An 18,721-nucleotide genomic window follows, 5' to 3' on the forward strand; every position below is an offset into this window, starting at 1 on the left:
TTTTGTCCTTTATTTTCCTTACATAGTACGGTATAATCGGGGAGAATAGTTCTTTGGTTTCTTATATTATTAAACGTGTACAGAATGCGTACAAAATGTGTGTGTGTGTGTGGTAATGAATATTATTGCCAAGGAACGGAATATACCAACTAAAGCGGTGAAGATCATGATGAAACAGGTGGTTTAGATATAAACAAATGGAATGTCTATCGGTAATGCAGTATTAGGTTCATTGTGTATAGAGAAAGTCATAGGAAAAGGACAAGAAAGAAACGTGTTAAAAGGGCACATAGAACACGCTACAAACACACACACACACACGTACGACGCGCAGTCCTGCATATCGAACGTGCTCCGAAAAGAAAGCTTTAGCTTTGGGAGAGTTTTGTTTGAATTTGTTTGTACGGTTTTTACCAGTAGAATAAGTAACCGGGATGAGCTTGGATGCTTTAAGTAAGTAGTTTATAATGGAAGTAATGGAAAACGAAACCCCGCTAACAATTATGCTTTGCCCATTTGCTATCTGTCTTCTGCCTTGGCTTAACACCTTCATTCAATGCCACCAAATTGTTTTGACTACTAAACCAATGAGTTGAGTTGATCCTCTAAGAATCAGTTCATGGTGGGTGTGTGCGTTTTGTGTGTGTTGCTGTGCATTCATACCGCAAAGTTTACTTTCTAAGCCATATATAAAAAGCACATAACCCCAGCGACAAAATGTCCCGGCAACAAACCTTTTCGGGTGGTTTGTTCTTAAGCTGTGTAAAATGTATCGAACTTTTGTTTTCTTTTCTCGTTGTTGTAGGCCTTTAAACGATTTTGTTCACTATATCCCGTTTTACTGTGTAACCCCACTATCCCTCAAATTGTGAAGAAGAAGGGAACTGGTACGGCGAAGTAAATTAGGCAAAATGGCTTGCATCATTATAAAGGAAGAAGCATTACAACTTACAATCAAATAAAATCAAACATCTGACAAAAAATGTGGTACGCTGTGTTTGAACATATTTTAATCTTAAGCGATGATTGGGAATTCCTTTCTTCTAGGAGGATCTCCTATTACATATTGTTGTGATCTTGCGTGAAATTAGGACTGCACACATATTCAACTATTTGTCCTTTTTGTTATCACCCTCACACTCGACCGCATCGTTTTCCCCTTTCTCCTCCATGGTTGTGGCCTTTTCTACACCTTCTTCCTGCAGTTCAGGGTCAGAACTTCCGGCCACAAGCGCACCAAGGTGAGTTTCGTCATCCACCTTGTTCACTTTATCATTGGGCACAATTCGCGATCGCTGCTCTACCCGACGATACAATTGATCCTGGTTTTTCTCCAGATAGCCCGGCAACCAGAACACAGCTTGAACTAGCCTGTTATGTGTAGAATCGTGAATATGAGTTGATAGTGAGCGACGCAGTGTGTTACAGCTAGAGACCACTTACTTGAATAATACCCAGCCGGAAAATACCAAACAGAGACACGTGCCGGACGTTTTCACCATAGCCGCATAGTCCGGAACCACTTGTTGATGCTTCATCGCTGCTAATCTGCCAGTACAAAGCTACGAATTTGTGAGATATCCGCTGATAATCCCGTGTGCCAATAATACAGCGTAACACACTTGAACAGCAAAAGAGCAACTGAAAATAGAGGCTCAACAAACACGGGCTTCGGCTATTGATTGATCCCTTGGTCTATTCAACAAAGTTCCTCCCACCACTTTGTACATCGCACACGCACACGGGATGTTCATAAAAACGGGATGTTTTGGATTATTATTGTCATGGTGACAGGTCTGTGTGTCTAGTTGATGCACGTGTCTCCCAGAAATGTCCGTGATGATGGCTGTATTGCCTCCGTAGCAAAGCATTGATTTTCTGATTCCATTCCCACGTTCTAATTCTCATACATTTTTAACGACTTGCAAGATACTAATCATAAATGAAAATCCAAAAACAAGGTGTACAGTTTATGACGAGATTCGAGATTATTCACATCGCATGTTATACGGGATTCTTAATAAGCGTGGCATAAGACACTTGAATATGACTCACATTGCCTAATTTATTTAAATAAACTTTTAATAAAGAGAGCCTCCAGGCTATGTGTCAATGACCTGCAATTGTGTGTAAGGTAGTAAGTCAACCTCAGATGTGCAATCGGTATCGGTAGTACCGAAACGTTGGAAAATTTCAGAGAACCATTCCTGCATTCAGCCGCGGATCAAGCGGTAGGCGGAGTAGGCGGTCGCCTAGGGTCCCCCTGTGTTGGGGGCCCCAAAAAATTTGTGTAATAAAAAAAGGTGTATACATAGGCCCCCTCTCCTTATGCTAGAGAAGGCCCCGAAGGGTACCACAAGAGGCCTCTGGCGAAATTTGATCACGTCTGCCCGTCGGGGTCCCATTCCTTTCAAACGCATTTTGTCGTTTGCCGAAAACGCTTCAGAAACGGAGAAATTTTTGGTTTCTGACACCAAGAGAGCATCCATACGGTAGAGGTAGCACAAAATATCCGTACCACGTGGTACCATTTCATATAGCTGTACCCTTCCCTCTAGTGATCATAGCGCTTGATCCGTCGACTGATCTTTCCTCTCTTTCCGTTCGTCCAAATGTTCTAGCACCCTCATATGACTCTAACCAAGTTTACTTTTTATGGAAATAACAATAAGGAGTATTGAAATCATATATTTTATATGGAATCCTCCTAAACTCCCAGAAACTCCATGACGACATGAGATATAATTATTGCGAAATAACCGAACAATAAACAATACATAATACCTTCGGAAATAGTGGGACTGCACATTTCCTACTGCTAATAATTAAAAAACTGCAGTGCTGCGCAGTTATGAGACGCACTGTAGGCACTGGATGGATGAAATGAGACGGAGGATTCTCCCCACAGTACCTGAGCTATTTACTCTATCGATCGCTCTCCCGAGAGGGCCCTTGTTTGATAGAATGTGTAACTGATAGCCAATCGTAGAAGATCTCTCATTCTGATACCGTCAAGGCGAATGATAACGTGAGTATGCGATATCAATATGTTATGTACAAACATGGCGGATCCTTGTGCGGATCAGATCGATGTTATCTCCTTTCGTGGATGCTCTCTTGGTGTCAGAAATCACAAAATCGGTCGCTTTTTGGTGGCTCCGATCGCGCATGCGCGGAGACTTCGACGAAAGGAAAAGCGCTTCAAAATAATATGCAATGGCGACTGAGATGATCGTGTGCTCCTCTAGCTTTTGTGAAGTGGACATTAAATACTTACGGTGATTAATTCTTTCCTTTTTGCTCTCTGTTGTCCCCCAACACAGATTGTCATCAAGAAGAAGAAAAACAATGTGGGAATTCGCTACGAGTACAGTGTATGTAATGTAATGTAAGCTACATTCGTCTCTCTGGAACTTCTCATAGCAATCATCTACGTACGATGTGTGGTAATCAATCGGTGGCAAAAATTATGTCAGTCATGTAATTTCTGAAACAAATTTAAACTAAAAAATTCCACCCCTCTCTTGGAAACAAATATAAAAAAAACCGGGGAAAGAAACCGCGTACACTTTCAATTTCGTTGCAATCAGTGCGTAAAATGGAAGAAAAGCAAAGCATTCACAATAACAAAAAAAAAGATACGGTTCAACTGACTATTTCTTGCACTACTATTCCCGATTTCCCGGTGTGCCCAGTTTTTCGTTGGTGATGTGGTACGATTAGCACCATTTAGTTGCCACCGATTTGCATAGGCTACTGCGATGATGACGATGTGGCGGTGGTGCATCGGTGCAACGATTGAGCCGATGCGGAACGCCCTTCCCTTACGGTCTCACTTCTCACCGACCAACCGCGCTTCCATTGTATTCGAACGATTTGTGCGAACATGCTTGATCAATCAATTTGTCACCAGAAGCATTCGGGCACCGGCGCACTAGCGAGTCGTTACGAGTGACAAAAATCCAACCAGGAGTTCCAACCATGCGTTCCAAACATTGCCACCGACGCATTACGTTGAGGGAGGTGAAGGCACATTGGGGTTGGAAGGATATGCTTGATCAGTTCCGAATTCGAGGAGGAAAAAAACTATCAGACACATCAAGGGTGTCGAACATCGACAAACACGGAGGTATTTGCTTAAATAATTTACATTGTTGGTCATAATTGCGGTTGCTTATCCAAATTCGAATGTAAGTATTATGATAAATGATCTTAAAGCTATGTTGAACTGGTATAACGGCAGGATCATCTCCCTCATAGAAGAAAGGTATGTAAATATGCTAACTGATTGAAATATTGAATTCTAATCATAGTTCAATAAAAACCTCTTTACCTCAACAATTCTATTTTTTGGAGTTGTAAAGTTTGACGCACTTGTGAATAAATCTTAATTTGATTGTGTCCGTCATCAGTATCGCAACGTTTCGACGACAAATTTGCCGCCCGCTTGGTTCGAGTTCTCTCTCTCTCTTTCCTCTCAACTCAACCAGCCGTTTTGCGCACAATTCCTCGCACCTGTGATTGATTATTTAACACCAAAACAGTGCGCGATTTGTTGCAACGTTAATGGTAGGACCATTTTGGAACAGTTATAAAATTCACCTACCCTAGCACGACCTGAAGTCAGTCGGAAAATGGCCTTCGAGTGTTGAAGGCTACTAACTAGCTATCCCGTTTAGAAGTGCGGCACTCTTTTCGAAATTTAAACTCTTCTTCTCGTGTTTTTGGGGGATGGCTTCCCAGGCAAGTGCATCGCCGTTAGGACAGTGGAGTACCTTGGTGTGTCTTCTTCCGGTTGTGTTTAGCGGTGTGCAGTGTTTCGATCATTTGTCGCCCGGAAACGAGCTGCTGCTACCTGAGTTTGAGTTCGGGCACGAGTTTCGGCACGACATTGAACGTGATCTTCTGCCGCTTGATGAACGATCTTACTACTATCATGGCGAACCCGACGAAGGGCACGCGTTCCAGACCGATTACAATCTCGCGAATCTGCGACCAATTTCCCCGACACCGGCATTCACGCTCGATCCGTCATACATATCGCCGGAAGATGTTATACCGGCGCGGGCCAAACGTGCTCCAATGCGGCTGCTGCGAAGAAAACCATCGAAACAACGCAAACGTGAACAGGACAAGGAACTGCTCTCCGAGGAATACGGGGATGGGGATGAGGAGGACGTGGAGAAGAATGAAAAACACGTCGACTCCGGCGAGGCTTCCGACGATGTGGAAGATTATGCCGAACGGTACGAGCAGTTCATCGCGAAACACTTTGACGATTTGGACGCCAAGCGCAAGAAGTCGGCCCCACAGCGTAAGGCACCGGCGAAGAAACCGACCGAGGGGGATGATGCCGCAGATGAGGAGGAGGAAGAGGACGGTGACTACAAGTTCGACCGGTTCGACTACTCCTCCTCGGAGGATTACGAGCGCATAAAGGCTGAATCCGAAGAGCAAAGCAGACGGTTGGCGAAGGATCCCAAAAACTGTCGCACGTACGAGAAGGACGGTATGGTGTGTAGCGTCTGTCACGATCCGGCCAGTGACAGTGCGTCGGAGAGCTGTGCCTATGCAACAGAGCCACATCACCGCAAGTACGCGTACGTTAAGGAACGAAACTACGACAGCAAAAAGGATGACCCGAACCGGGCAAAGGTGGCCCAGGCTGATGAGAATGAAGCAGACGACGAGGATGAAGCGGAACGGGAACACACGAGTGCCGAAATACGCCCCGAACGGCATACGGATGTGGCCATCGAGGGCTTACATCCCACGCTGGCTCCGAAGCGCACTCCAACACGTCCGCTTCGTAAGCCAGCACTCCGCACGAAACCTCACCAGTCGGCTACCAATGGCGGCGGATATCGGTACCAGCCGATAGATCTTCGTTCGAACCGTGCCAGCATGAAGCTGAAGGCCGCGGACAGCGAGAACATCTCCACGGCCACGGACGGCCAAGACGACGGTAACATCTACGTGATGGATTACGCCGACCAAGACGAGGTGGCGAAGGTGCTGGCCGACTTTAAAACACGCGATTGGTCCAACTGCCGCAAAGGTAAGCGGATGGAGGACGGCGATCTGACCTGCTACCAGTGCACGGATGCGGCCGGTGTTAACCACGAGGAGTGTATGTACGTTTCAGAGTCCCGGCTGACCGCGTCCGAGATCGTACGGCCACCCCCTTCGATGGTCGGCAAGCTGCGCAAACGGAAGAAGGTGGTGGCGCTGACACGAAAAGAGCTGGCCGCACTAGAGCCACCGGCAAGTGCCATCGGGGGATTGCCAGCGAAGGAGAAACAAACCGTCAAGCGGACGGTTTCGTTCCGCAGCTTCATTACCGGTTCCGGGCGAGGTCACTCCAAGGCAACGCCCGTGTCGTTCGGTTCGGATGGCGATGAAAGGGTGATTCACTACGAGCATCACATTTCCCACGAAGTCCCATAAGGCGAAAGGACAACTGTCGGTAACAAGCAAATGGTCTAATAATGATAAATAAAGGGAGTAATGCAGCAGTCGGTTCGCTTTCTATTCGACCTCATGTATAACGACCAGCTACCAGTGTTCAGAATCCAGGAACCATTCAGTAATTCGTTCCACTACGTAACTGTCTAAGGACAATGTGTAAAAGAGCAAAACAGGGTTCATAATTAGTAGCAGAAGTGGCTAAATACATAACCTTACAGAAGAAATTATGCAATACTTATACGTGGTATTGTGGAACTCCTGATTGACGTAGTTGAAGAATGTGCCCCAACATTATACACTCAACAGAGAACAATAAACTGGAAACAAAAAGAAAAGCCGTAACAAACAACTTGCCAAATTTCGCCAAGGGCCTCTCGTGGTACCCTTCGGGGCCATAAGGAGAGGGGGTTTATGTATGCACCTACACAAATTTTTGGGGCTCCAACACGGCGAGGCCCGGCTCCGTCTACCGTTTGATCCGCCGCTGATCCCTTTTCTCAACTCAACCACGAATCCGAAGATCAAACTTTTAATAAACACACAAAAACATTGTTCACAAAATGCTTCATATTAACACGTATGTACGTAAAAGCGTTTACAAGAAAGCTTCGCCACCAGCAGATGCTGATCGCGCTTCATAATTGCATGCGGTTTTATGCTGAGTTTATAGTTTGCATGAATATATGAATATAGTATAGGATAGTTTGCATGAATATACCGGCGAGCTCAGCTGTGCCGGTGCCCGAAGGACGTGGACACCGCTCAGCATACGACGATACGGATAAAGAGCAGTACAATAGATGTTAATATCACATATCACAACATATCACATATATCAGCAGATTGACTCGCGTTACTGTTTGTCTCCCACATGGTTATTCTTCTTCTTGATGACAATATTTGTTGGGGACACTGAGCAAAATGGAAAGAATTAAGTGTATTTAAATATTTAATAAAATACCTATTGTAATGTATTTAATACCGTAAGTATTTAATGTCCACCTCACAAAAGCTAGAGGAGCCCACGATCATCTCAGTCGCCATTGCACATTATTTTGAAGCGCTTTTCCTTTCGTCGAAGTCTCCGCGCATGCGCGATCGGAGCCACCAAAAAGCGACCGGTTTTGTGATTTCTGACACCAAGAGAGCATCCACGAAAGGAGATAACATCAATCTGATCCGCACAAGGCTCCGCCATGATTGTACATAACATATTGATATCGCATACCACCGTTATCATTCGCTTTGATGGTATCAGAATGAGAGATCTTCTACGATTGGCTATTAATTACACATTCTATCAAACCAGGGAGAGCGATCGATAGAGTAAATAGCTCAGGTACTGAGAGGAGAATCCTCCGTCTCGTTTCATCCATCCAGTGCTTACAGTGCGTTTCACAAATGAACAGCAGTTCAGTTTTTTAATTATTAGGAGTAATAAATGTGCAGTGCCACTATTTCCGAAGGTATTATGTATTGTTTATTGTTCGGTTATTTCGCAATAATTATATCTCATGTCGTCATGGAGTTTCTGGGAGTTTAGGATGATTCCATACAAAAATATATGATTTCAATACTCCTTATTGTTATTTCCATAAAAATGAACTTGGTTAGAGTCATATAAGGGTGCTAGCACATTTGGATGAACGGAAAGAGAGGAAAGATCAGTCGACGGATCAAGCGCAATGATCACTAGAGGGAAGGGTACAGCTATATGAAATCGTACCACGTGGTACGGAAATTTTGTGCTACCTCTACCGTATGGATGCTCTCTTGGTGTCAGAAACCAAAAATTTCTCCGTTTCTGAAGCGTTTTCGGCAAACGACAAAATGCGTTTGATAGGAATGGGACCCCGACGGGCAGACGTGATCAAATTTCGACAGGGGCCTATTGTGGCACCCTTCGGCGCCTTCTCTAGCACAAGGAGAGGGCCTTTTATTATTACACAAATTTTGTGGGGCCCCCAACACAGGGGGGCTCTAGGCAACCCGCCTACTCCGCCTACCGCTTGATCCGCCGCTGGCGCTTACCTATCTGTTGATCGGGGTGGATCAACGAGTACATCGGAGTGAAACATATCTTGGCATTCATTGTTACTTGTGTCTTAGCAGTGCAAAACCCACTTGTCGTATTCATAAAAGATTTCCTGGAAGGCAATAGACATCAGCAGCAGAGGACTTCAATTCGCGAATAGACGGGAAGACAGCATGCTGACGACTTTGTTGGAGAAAAAACCTGGAGAAAAGATCTGCTGGTAATGATGGTAAGATGAATAGTAAAACACAGAGTTCTTTTCACTTAAAGTTATTTATTTAAATCATGTATTATCTGCATCAAATTATCATTCATTCAGCCCTTCGCACTTCTCTCTCCTCAATATGTTTCTATGTATTTTTTCTGTTGTTATACATTTTCTTTCACCACCTGTTTTGCTACTGTTACAGTATCCTTTTTGTGTGTGAGTGTGTACGTAAGTGGTTGCCTTGTGCCACTCACTGATTTCCCGTGCCCTCCGTCCTCACATTCGAAAGTATGTAATCCTTCCTTCGCCACGCTTTCACCTATAACACCTTGTTCATAACTATGTGCCATTTTCATCTTCCTTATTTCTCCTATTTCGGCGGTACTTTCGCCATTAAATGTATGGTGGTAGGTTTGTGTTGTGTTCCTTCCTTCCAGCGTAATTTATACGGCAACACATCGTCGTCATCATCATCATCATCACTCAGTTTTTCGTACGATTGTTATGATCGTACCTGAATTGAAGTCTAGTAATTGCATATTATTTCTTCTACTCTATATATGTGTATCGCTGCTTCCATGCGCACGTCGATCCGGTGCTCCGGGGCACGCATTCACAGCAGAAGCATTTAAAAATAAAAATATTGCAAACTAAACTGATCAAGATGAGATGGTGGATATGATGGGACCGTGAGGGTGGTGGGGGGGTTGGTAATTTAAGATCTAATCGGTAGCACAGCCCCGACCGCCCTTATCACCTGTTTTTTTTGTTTTCCAGCAAAACGTTCCGTCTCGCATTACTATAAGCTATCTGTTCTCTCGTGTCTCACTCCACTCTATATTACCTATCCGGTGAGATAGTTATGTGGGGTGCGTTTAACGGTCTACCGGCAGCCTTTCTGTAGGGGTTTGGAAAATGGATGTTTACGTGCATATTTTTTCGAAACAGTGATAGTGAATGCATGCGACACAAATGTTTGTTTCATACTTCACACAAAAACCATAAACCACCGGCCGTCATCCTGCACCCGATGCGATTTGTTTTAGTCTTCGACATTAGGCAGTCGTTGTTCAATGCTAAGATAATGCGCCACACCTCTCCAACCGCTTTTTTTTTAACCACTGTGAAAACGTTTGTATGTGTTTTACTTAAAATTACAGTTTCCCCCTTTCTAGCCGACCGCCTGCCTATCGTTCGTTCTCGTCAAATCATATGCGGGGTCCATCGGTATGAACCGTGTTTTGTTTTGTGTTTTCATATATATTTTGAGTCATCTTTAGCCTATCAAAGTATTTTACATTGAATTCTTCTGTTTCTGAGTGCATTCCTAGTATCATCGTGTTACAAAAATAAAACAAAACGGTATCTACGCCTAAAATACTACAGCTTAACATAAAATGATTGTGCAGATGTTTGCAAACACATCAGGGAGTATGTGTGTGTGTGTGTAGTCCACAAACATCTGCCGGAAGAGAATGTGTGCCACATACCGAACTTATTGCATTTCAAGTTAATAGAGAGAACACGTGAGCTATCTCTCTATTTAAAGAAAAAAATCCACAAACGCGTTTGCTAAATTCCACTCAGAGAATTTTTTCTCCACCCCGAAACGGTTCCAAATCTATTGTGTACGGAAAGACATAAAACGCGCCTAAACAACGAATGCTTCACCATTCACTCATCTTTCGTTTGCTGCTCCGCGCGTATCGATTGTACGTGTTTACGGTTAATTTATCTAATTGTTTATGTTTTATACTAAAATCAAAACCGAAACTGCGAAACATAACTGTTGACTACCTTAAGGGGGGGTCCGTGGTCCCATTATGGGTAGCAAAAGAAAATAACGCTAAGCACACACACTATGGGACACAATCGATGGTAAAACACGGAAACAATGAAAATCATTCTATCAACTCCGATTATGTTTGTCGAACTGAACGATTTAACGTTTTACATTGCTAAAACTTTCATATCCTTTTTTGCAGAAAAAAGATAGTCGAGCAGTTTGATTGATGGAATTTCACTAAAATAAATTAATCTTTTATGTTCGTTCTTTTTCTAGCTCTCTTACGTTCTCATGCTTCCTTATCGCTCACATATTATTCCACTCTTATTAATGTAGCTTTTTACACTTTTATGTTTACCCCAAGCATTGTCGCATTGAATTTCACAAAAATTTCAAACATACGACAAAAGCCTAGATTTGACCTCCAAAGTTTGTTCTAGTTACATGCATCGTTTTTGCTACGAGTTATGCACAAATTAGGAAACTAGCCCGTATCAGGTTGAAACGTTTGGGTACGTTTTTTTTTTCTTTTTATCAAACATATCTTTATGTTTCATTCTAGACAATTTGTATGTAATAATGGTCGTCACCTCGCCCACCATGCCTCACTGGCATATTATATCTTAAAATAAAAGATAAACGGCGCAGCATGTATCAGAAACGCACTGTAAACAATGAAGATACGGGCATGTAGAACAATTCCCCAAACTGTTGTTACATCCAAATCTTAACAGATAGAAAAAAATGTAAATAGTATTCAATTGCAACTCGATGTGCAATCAGTTGCGATTCATGACGAGTGAGTGAACCTTTGAAACGAATCTCATACTTCCCCAAGATTTCTACGGAAGCAATCCATTCCGCCATCCACGTTGTGATTGTATCGCCTCCGATTTGCTGTAGGTTGTCACGTAACCTAATGCAGGGACGGGCGAAGACAACGGTATATCGACATCTATATTTCGCGCAGGCAAGAAACATCCAGCGCACGCTGACGTCGTTCGCATCTGGCCCTTTAAAACACGTACGTCTCGTCAGCCATATCGATTGCCCATCGGAATTTGTCACGCTGTGTTTTGTTGAAAATCTTCTCTATTGGAACGCCGAATTTCTTACACCTAATGAGACACAGAAGAAAAAACCAGGGATAATCTTTGTTTACCAGCATTGCCAATTAAACTACTTACCAAGCTACGGAGATGCGTGGATCCAAATAGTTTAACTTGGATGTACCAAGAGCGATCGTCTTGTTTTCATCCCTGTCCGTTTCTTGGAGCTCCAGCTTTTTCAGTTGCTCCTTAAGTCTTTCCAGTTGCTTATTTTTCTTTTCATACGCAGTTGGATCACGAACATTGCTCTTTTTGAGATCCTAGAACACGCGCAAACGAAAAATAACAATAAAGCCACACCACATCTTCTGCCGCTGCGTTCCATACCTTCAATTCCTTTTGACACTGGTCAACCTGTTCGCGCTTCAAACGAATCTTTTCCTTCAAATTGCCCATGCTTTTTTCGTGGGTTTTTGGAACAGCCCGTTGATGGTTACACAAAATAGCCACGGCACGATTAGCACGGTTGTAGGCGAGCAGTTTCTCCTGCACCGAATAGTTGGGATCTGTCAGTTCTTCCAGCTGCTTTTGCAACGTGTAAGAAGCGTTAAATGTACGAAACACCTTAGCAGTAAGCCCTGTAAAAGAAGAGAAAGTAGCAAAGTTAGCAAACAGAGAACGATTACAGCGATCAACGGAAGACATTGCAAGCAATCTCTTCCGCTACATACCATCCATCAATCCCTTCAGATATTCGTTTACGACAGTCGTGTTTAACCGGTCGAAGAGGTCGTCGCCAGCCTTCTTGTTCTCCTTGAACAGCTCCAAATTCTTGAACACACGCTTCTCGACCTCCACCTCGTTGTAGTACCGGATGGAGTCCTTACCGAGAAAGTCAAACACAACCACATTCTCCTTGCCGTTAAGCTCCTTGTGCAGCTCAATATGTTCGTAACGCAGCGAACAGCAACCGACCGTATCCGCCTGATCGTCATCCTTTTCATTGCCCGCACGCAGTGCTAGCTTATCGATAAAGTACATAGCGACGGCACGCTGTCGGATACGCATTTCCTTGCTCTTCCACTCCTCGCGATACGTGTCCCGTATGCGATCGATGTGCTTCAGCAAGCGACGCGCCGTTTCGTACTTCTGCCAATCCTTTTCACCCTTCAGCTTCGAGCTCGGATTTAACATAATGTACTTCACCTGCCCCTGCACGTTCTCGGTCCAGGAGGCCAACCACGATACGCTGTTGTCATGGCGCACTTCCTTCCATCGGTGGCCCGGTGGTGGGGACGGTATTTTGCTATCCTTCGCACAATTGATGATGACATCCTCCGGCATGACGCGCCTCTTCACCAATCCCATCTTCGGATGTTCTCCACGGCCACGGAACAGCCCAGGAGGTTCAATTTTAAAGTTGCCTATCTTTTCCTTGTGCCCGTCAATTATGCAAATGCCGTACTCTTTAGTCAGCTGTTCGTTCGCTGCCTTTAACGCGGCCTTTTCTTCCTTCGTGCGGTTTCGATTCTTCTCGGCAATCTCGGCAAAGTAGGCAGCCATCGGACGGAAGTTGCATAGTCCCAAATTAGTAATCTGTTGTTTCTCGTGCGATGTCATCGTTTTGTGCCAATCTTTGAAGAAATTTTCGTTGAATGCATCCTTGGAAGTGTAGTCGTGATCGAGCATGCGAGCGTAAAATCCTGCCACTTCTTCTGCATTCTGCGAAAGCCTCATTTCCCTACCATTGTACTCGAACCGCACGTGCGACGGTAATGGTTCGTACGCCGGTGCAAACACGGGCCCTTTATGTTCCAAAAACTTCCATTTTACTCCATCGTCACGCTTTTCTTCTTCCCACCTAGACGGAGCGTCGCATTAGATAAAGAGAAGAAAAGAAACATTCACAATATTAACGAATAGCTCATTGTTTCATATAAAGTATATGTAACTGCACACCGATTTAACTTTCTCTGGTTTTTCACTACTTGAGGGCGTTTTTTCAGCCGCTGCAGTGATGTTGCACTGAGACGAGAAAGCCGTCTACAATCGCGATCAATGATTGCACGTGAACGTAAATTTGGTACACGCAGTAGTATTTTACTAGTGCCAATGTATATCCTGCATCCATCGCGATACACCACTGGGTAACAAACCGAGAAAACCGAACGGAATGCAGACAACATTCACAGTGAATGAAGGCAACTTTTCATCAACACACTCTTTTCTTTCTACGGGAAATGGCATGTAAAATATTGAACTGTCAATTCACTTGTGACAGCAAACTCCGTAAAGCTCCATTCGGCATTCTGTGGCGGGTGCCGGAACTAACAAACGAAAATTGCACGCACACATCCATGCACACACGCAAACTTCACGCAACACGATACTTTTCACTTTCCAAATTCACATTTCTTGCGCACTCCGTTCACTTCCGCACAGCTATTGACAGATGCCGGCGGTGCTGGTATTTTGCCGGCCAATGCGTCTGCTCGGGTGTTTTCAAAACAAATCTTTTCCTTTCTCCACAGTGCAACAACAAAGCCATCTGGAGGGATAAGATTCTCCAATGCAAACCAACTTACCATTTCCACACCTCCTGCTCCTCCTCTTCCTTCTTTACCCTTCCGCCCTTCGTAGGACTTGATTGGATTGTTGCCCCAGTCTTGACGGTCGGTTTGGTATTCTGAATAAAAAAATTAAGAGAAACGAGAAACATATCGTCAGTAATTTGGCATGCTCTAGCACCTTCAACTCCCGGTTACACACAGCAATATCCTAACAGGAAATATTATCAATGCGCAATGAGTGTTTCCGGCTAGCTGTAACATAATCATTACACTACAGATAGGTCATTCACCTTCTTAGCACTCGGCATCGCAGCTGGCTCCTTCTTGATCTTCGTCTTCTTCACCTTCTTCTTGCTATCAGTATCCTCCTCATCGTCGTCATTCGCATCATCGGATTCGTATGAACGTTTTTTGTTTTTCTTTTTATCTTTTTTCTCCGTCTTCATCTTTTTCTTCTTCCCACCATCCTCATACCCCTCGTCAACATCCTTCTTCTTCCGCTTGGACAGTGGGATATCATCCTCGGATTCTTCCTGTCCGGATTGTGGCTCTTGCTTCACATCGGATTGTTCGTGTTTGATTGCGGCCACGTTCGCCTGATACTGTTCGTGTTGTTGTTGCATTCCACCAAAATATCCTTGCTGTTGCTGCTGCTGTTCGTGATGACCATTCTCGTTGTTAAAATCATTGTAACGGCTCTCTTCATCTCCATCATCTTCTTCATGCTCTTGATAAAATCCATCCTCATTCGAAGTATTATTATAGTCGGTAGTTTCGGCTTTCATTGGGAACGGAGTTTCGTCAGCTCGAAACTGTGACATTGAGTAATCGCACGAGCTGGCCTGGGAAACATCCATCGGACCCGTCGCTGCACCACGATTGCTCTGCATGGTATCATTTTGCTGCAGCATATGACCTTCGCCATTTAAAAACGTTCTCGAACCAGAATCCGGTTCTTCCTTCACCTTCACCTCGGTCGTACCAGGTTCCTTTTCCTCCCGACGACGATCCTTGCTCTTGGACGAGGACGACGATGAAGAGTGCTTATCCTTATCTTTCTTGCTGGAATGTTTGTTCTTGTCCCGGCTGGAGCTGCTGGAGCTGCTCTTATGTTTATCTCGATCCTTGTCTTTGCTGTTCGACGTGGAAGAAGATGATGATTTGTGCTTGTCCTTATCCTTGTCCTTCTCGCTGCGGCTGCTCTTGTCGCGTTCCCTATCCTTCTTGTCACGATCGCTCCGATCTTTGCCATCCTCCCGCGAACGATGTTTGTCTTTATCCCGTTCTTTATCCTTCGACCGATCCTTATCACTTCTGGAGCTTTTGTGCGAGGAAGAGCTGCTATGATGGCTCTTTTCCTTATCCTTGCTGCTGCTACTGTGAGAACTGCTTTTATCCTTATCCGACCGCTCTTTATCCCTAAAATCGTTTAAAAAATAATTCATTACAAGTGTTCGTTATGAAGTGGGACATTTTAAAACTCACTTGGACGTACTGGTTCCACTCTTCGTGGATGACGAGTGGCTGCTGCTACTCTTGTGCTTATCGCGGTTCTTGTCTTTATCTCGTTCGCGATCCTTATCGCGATGCTTATCCTTTTCGCGGTTCTTGTCACGATCTTTATCCCGGTGCTTATCCTTGCTCGAGCTCTTGTGGCTTTTATGACGATCGCCGTTTTCACCTCCACTGCCCGAATGCCCGTTGCTCACTCCGTTCGGCCGGTCCATCATTCCATTCATCACCTTGGAGGAATCCTTTAAGAAGATCAGATTAATGAAAGAAAACATACATCATATGATTTACCAAGTTAAAGGAAACCTTTATCTCTCGAAACAAATGTCTCACAGATCGCAACAATTTGTACACCAGAATAGACACGTTTAAAAATAAAATCTCTTTTCTAAAGCGCGACTGTATTCACACTTTCCTCACATGACCATATGAATCCGCTATATGCAACAAAGTGAATGTAGAACTAGAAAATGTAAGATAAATAATCCATATCACACATTCTGTCAGCGATAGTGTTTAGTATTCTACAACAAACTTGATAAAATTGGCAAAAAAATCAACATACCGTTCCGTTACAATTTCGTCAATCATTTTATCACTTCTCCATGTTTCCGTAAGCTCTCTATGGGTAATGAATTGTTTCTTCGGTTCGGCCAAAAACCTAATTTCATGCCTGTAACATTATCATCGTAGCCTTCATCTTCACAAATTTCATGCTTCGACATTTGATTAACACGTGCGCGGCCATCCAAAATGCGGTCATTATCCTCATGTGTGTTCGCTATGCCACGCTGTCACGACGGATTGTACCATTTCCAGATGAGATATTACTGCATAAAGAACTATTCGGGCAGAGAATCGAACAAAAAAAAGGATGCTACATACTATCGCAAAAAAAATGCTCTATTTTATGTCACCCAACCCATGTGAGTGTGTGATTGTATTCGTTACGATAATGCTTGCGGGGTGCACGTGTTCTATGCTGCATTCAATCAACAGCTGATCCCCTAAAACTTCCCCTTGGTCAAACACGACCAACATAACGGGCGATGCTTTGTACATCCGAAATAAATAGAATAGTGCGGAAGAGGAATAATACAATGAGTTTAGAATAAAAACGCCGATTCTCCTGCTGACCCTTGAAGAGGAAAAATCATCCGGTGTCATATTTAATACATGCAATGCTGCTGAAATATGTGGCCAGTTTCATCATCTCAGTGCACAAACATCGTCCGTGTCAGAGCTTCTTATCATGAGCACCTTCCCTCATTCGCGTTAAACTTGTTTCATGGAACATCATGTACGCGTTGAAAAATATAGAATAATAAGCTAAATAAGCTCTAGCAAAATATCTTCATGCCATGCGTTGTGAGTTCCGGCCACGTTGTATTTTTCCCTACTCAGCAACCAAATTTCCTTTCTGAACAGCGCAGCTCACATTGCCCAATGCGTTGTGCATTTATTCCATTCACCTTGATTGAACGTTTGCAATGTACTGAATTTCATGCCAACAACAGCGCGGCGCGACCGCGACCGTGTGTGTTAATTCCGCCGCTCTCATGTTGCAAATACTTCCTCTTCCATTCGAGCCACTTTCGAGAAAACATTCGGCTGATAGTAAAAATGCACCGCCACCGTGGACTTCGCCGTTCGTCGCAAACAAGTTTCGTGAAAGAACGGAGGGAAAAAATTACCATCCACCGACTACTTCGTCTGCTGTGTTCGAAAGAAGAACGATGTTGGTGCATTGAGCGTTTTAAAATACATTTCACTGCTCTCTCTTGTGATACGGCGGCACATATAGGCACAGTCAGTAGTAGTACTGCACACGCCTGAAGCAATTGAATGCGTCACAAAACTGGCGAGCACACCGAAATGGATAGGGAAAAGAAATATTTTTCATCCTTAGTGAGTTTATGAAAAACTTATTCATCTTGTCGCGCTCATCACCTTTTCGCCGTGTACAGCTGCTTCGTAGTTGCTGCTTTATCGCTTTTCGTATAATGCGTGTGTGTCTCTGTACCACCATACATCGCGCGAAGGTGCGCCGCACACGCAAGACACAAGAGCGAAGAAAATTTTCTAAGTCCCAAAAAAAGTTGGGACTTAGACGAAAATTGGCGAAAAAATCAACCCACGCTACAATTGCAGCATTTTCGCTGAAACGCGTTTTGCACCAACTCCCAGCTTGCTGCGAAGAACCGAATGGGAGATATTCGATTTTTAACTTTCCTTCACTGCAGACAGCGACGTGGGACTTAGTCTCCGGACGCCATTTTTCTCGTTCGTTCGGTCGCTCGCAGCGCTAACATTAGCGAATACGCACAGCCACCCGTAGACTTGGTCGAAAAAGCGGACGACACCGAACATTGCGTCGGGCTGTTCGTTCGCTCGCATGGGCACCGTTGATGAAGGGCACACACATAAAATGTGATTTTTTCCATATTTACAGGCTATTCATCGAATAAGACACCCCATTCACGGTATCATCTATGAAGGACTTTGCCAGCGAAGACCTTCTCCGTTTCAACACTATCAGTGTGTGACAGTCACGGCGGAGTCGGCCGTTCTTTGTTACATGATGTACGTTTTATCTTCACTCATCGAGATCCTTGTTAATCAAGGATTATTCATCTTTTGCGACGAAACAGACAAATTGGGCATGGAACTCCGTGTGTGGCACACAATGAAAAAACTTCGAGCAACTTCTCTTTGCCGAACACGGGTCTGGGTGTAAAAAACGTGCCTCGAAACACTTTCGGAGGACCACATCAGCCCCACGGGAAAAAAGCACCTGGTCACTTACCGCTGGTGGAGGAATGGCCGCATCCACACTCATGTTGGCACCTTTTCCACAGCTCTTGGATTCCGGAAAGCAATGATTTTTGGCGACGGAAACCTACGACAACGACGACGACAACGGTGATCGTGATACGGAAGAAGAGCTTCACACCAGACTACGGATGTTCGAGCAGCACGGAATATCCCGACTGCGTAACTGACAGCTAGGACTGTAAACAACAGTGTGTTTAATTTGCCCACTTCGTTCCCTGTATTTCATCGTCATCAGCTGTATCAGCATTCCTACGTTGT

The 18,721-nt window shown here is 44.2% G+C and overlaps 3 protein-coding genes across 3 annotated transcripts; 1 reads left to right on the top strand and 2 right to left on the bottom strand.

The window, feature by feature from the left end:
• Window positions 1-1,109: 1,109 nt before the first annotated feature.
• LOC128298606 (uncharacterized) lies at window positions 1,110-1,538 on the bottom strand. Its single transcript, XM_053034373.1, has 2 exons — window positions 1,444-1,538; window positions 1,110-1,371 (listed from the first exon to the last, which is right to left on the bottom strand). The coding sequence occupies exons 1-2, from the start codon at window positions 1,536-1,538 to the stop codon at window positions 1,110-1,112; spliced, it is 357 nt and encodes a 118-aa protein (XP_052890333.1).
• Window positions 1,539-4,731: 3,193 nt separating this feature from the next.
• Window positions 4,732-6,447, top strand: LOC128298756 (uncharacterized). Its single transcript, XM_053034534.1, has one exon. It carries the CDS (start codon window positions 4,732-4,734, stop codon window positions 6,445-6,447), a length of 1,716 nt encoding a protein of 571 aa, XP_052890494.1.
• A 4,501-nt stretch (window positions 6,448-10,948) lies between these two features.
• LOC128299683 (DNA topoisomerase I, mitochondrial) lies at window positions 10,949-18,572 on the bottom strand. The gene is made up of 8 exons (XM_053035715.1): window positions 18,435-18,572; window positions 15,602-15,870; window positions 14,407-15,535; window positions 14,132-14,232; window positions 12,278-13,407; window positions 11,934-12,184; window positions 11,685-11,866; window positions 10,949-11,615 (listed from the first exon to the last, which is right to left on the bottom strand). Exons 1-8 carry the CDS (start codon window positions 18,465-18,467, stop codon window positions 11,513-11,515), a joined length of 3,198 nt encoding a protein of 1,065 aa, XP_052891675.1. The 5' UTR covers window positions 18,468-18,572; the 3' UTR covers window positions 10,949-11,512.
• Window positions 18,573-18,721: the final 149 nt, after the last annotated feature.

The sequence above is a fragment of the Anopheles moucheti genome, chromosome 2 (assembly GCF_943734755.1).
Source record: "Anopheles moucheti chromosome 2, idAnoMoucSN_F20_07, whole genome shotgun sequence".
Lineage (NCBI taxonomy): Eukaryota > Metazoa > Arthropoda > Insecta > Diptera > Culicidae > Anopheles > Anopheles moucheti.

What these genes read in the sequence shown, in the direction of transcription:
- LOC128298606 (XM_053034373.1), bottom strand. Translation starts at nt 1,538, where the DNA reads ATGAAGCATCAACAAGTGGTTCCGGACTATGCGGCTATGGTGAAAACG. An exon ending in TCCGGCTGGGTATTATTCAA is followed by an intron (nt 1,372 to 1,443) that starts GTAAGTGGTCTC and finishes TACACATAACAG; the next exon opens with GCTAGTTCAAGCTGTGTTCT.
- LOC128298756 (XM_053034534.1), top strand. Translation starts at nt 4,732, where the DNA reads ATGGCTTCCCAGGCAAGTGCATCGCCGTTAGGACAGTGGAGTACCTTG.
- LOC128299683 (XM_053035715.1), bottom strand. Translation starts at nt 18,467, where the DNA reads ATGAGTGTGGATGCGGCCATTCCTCCACCAGCG. An exon ending in CGGCCATTCCTCCACCAGCG is followed by an intron (nt 15,871 to 18,434) that starts GTAAGTGACCAG and finishes ATCTTCTTAAAG; the next exon opens with GATTCCTCCAAGGTGATGAA. An exon ending in TCTGAAGGGATTGATGGATG is followed by an intron (nt 12,185 to 12,277) that starts GTATGTAGCGGA and finishes CTTCTTTTACAG; the next exon opens with GGCTTACTGCTAAGGTGTTT.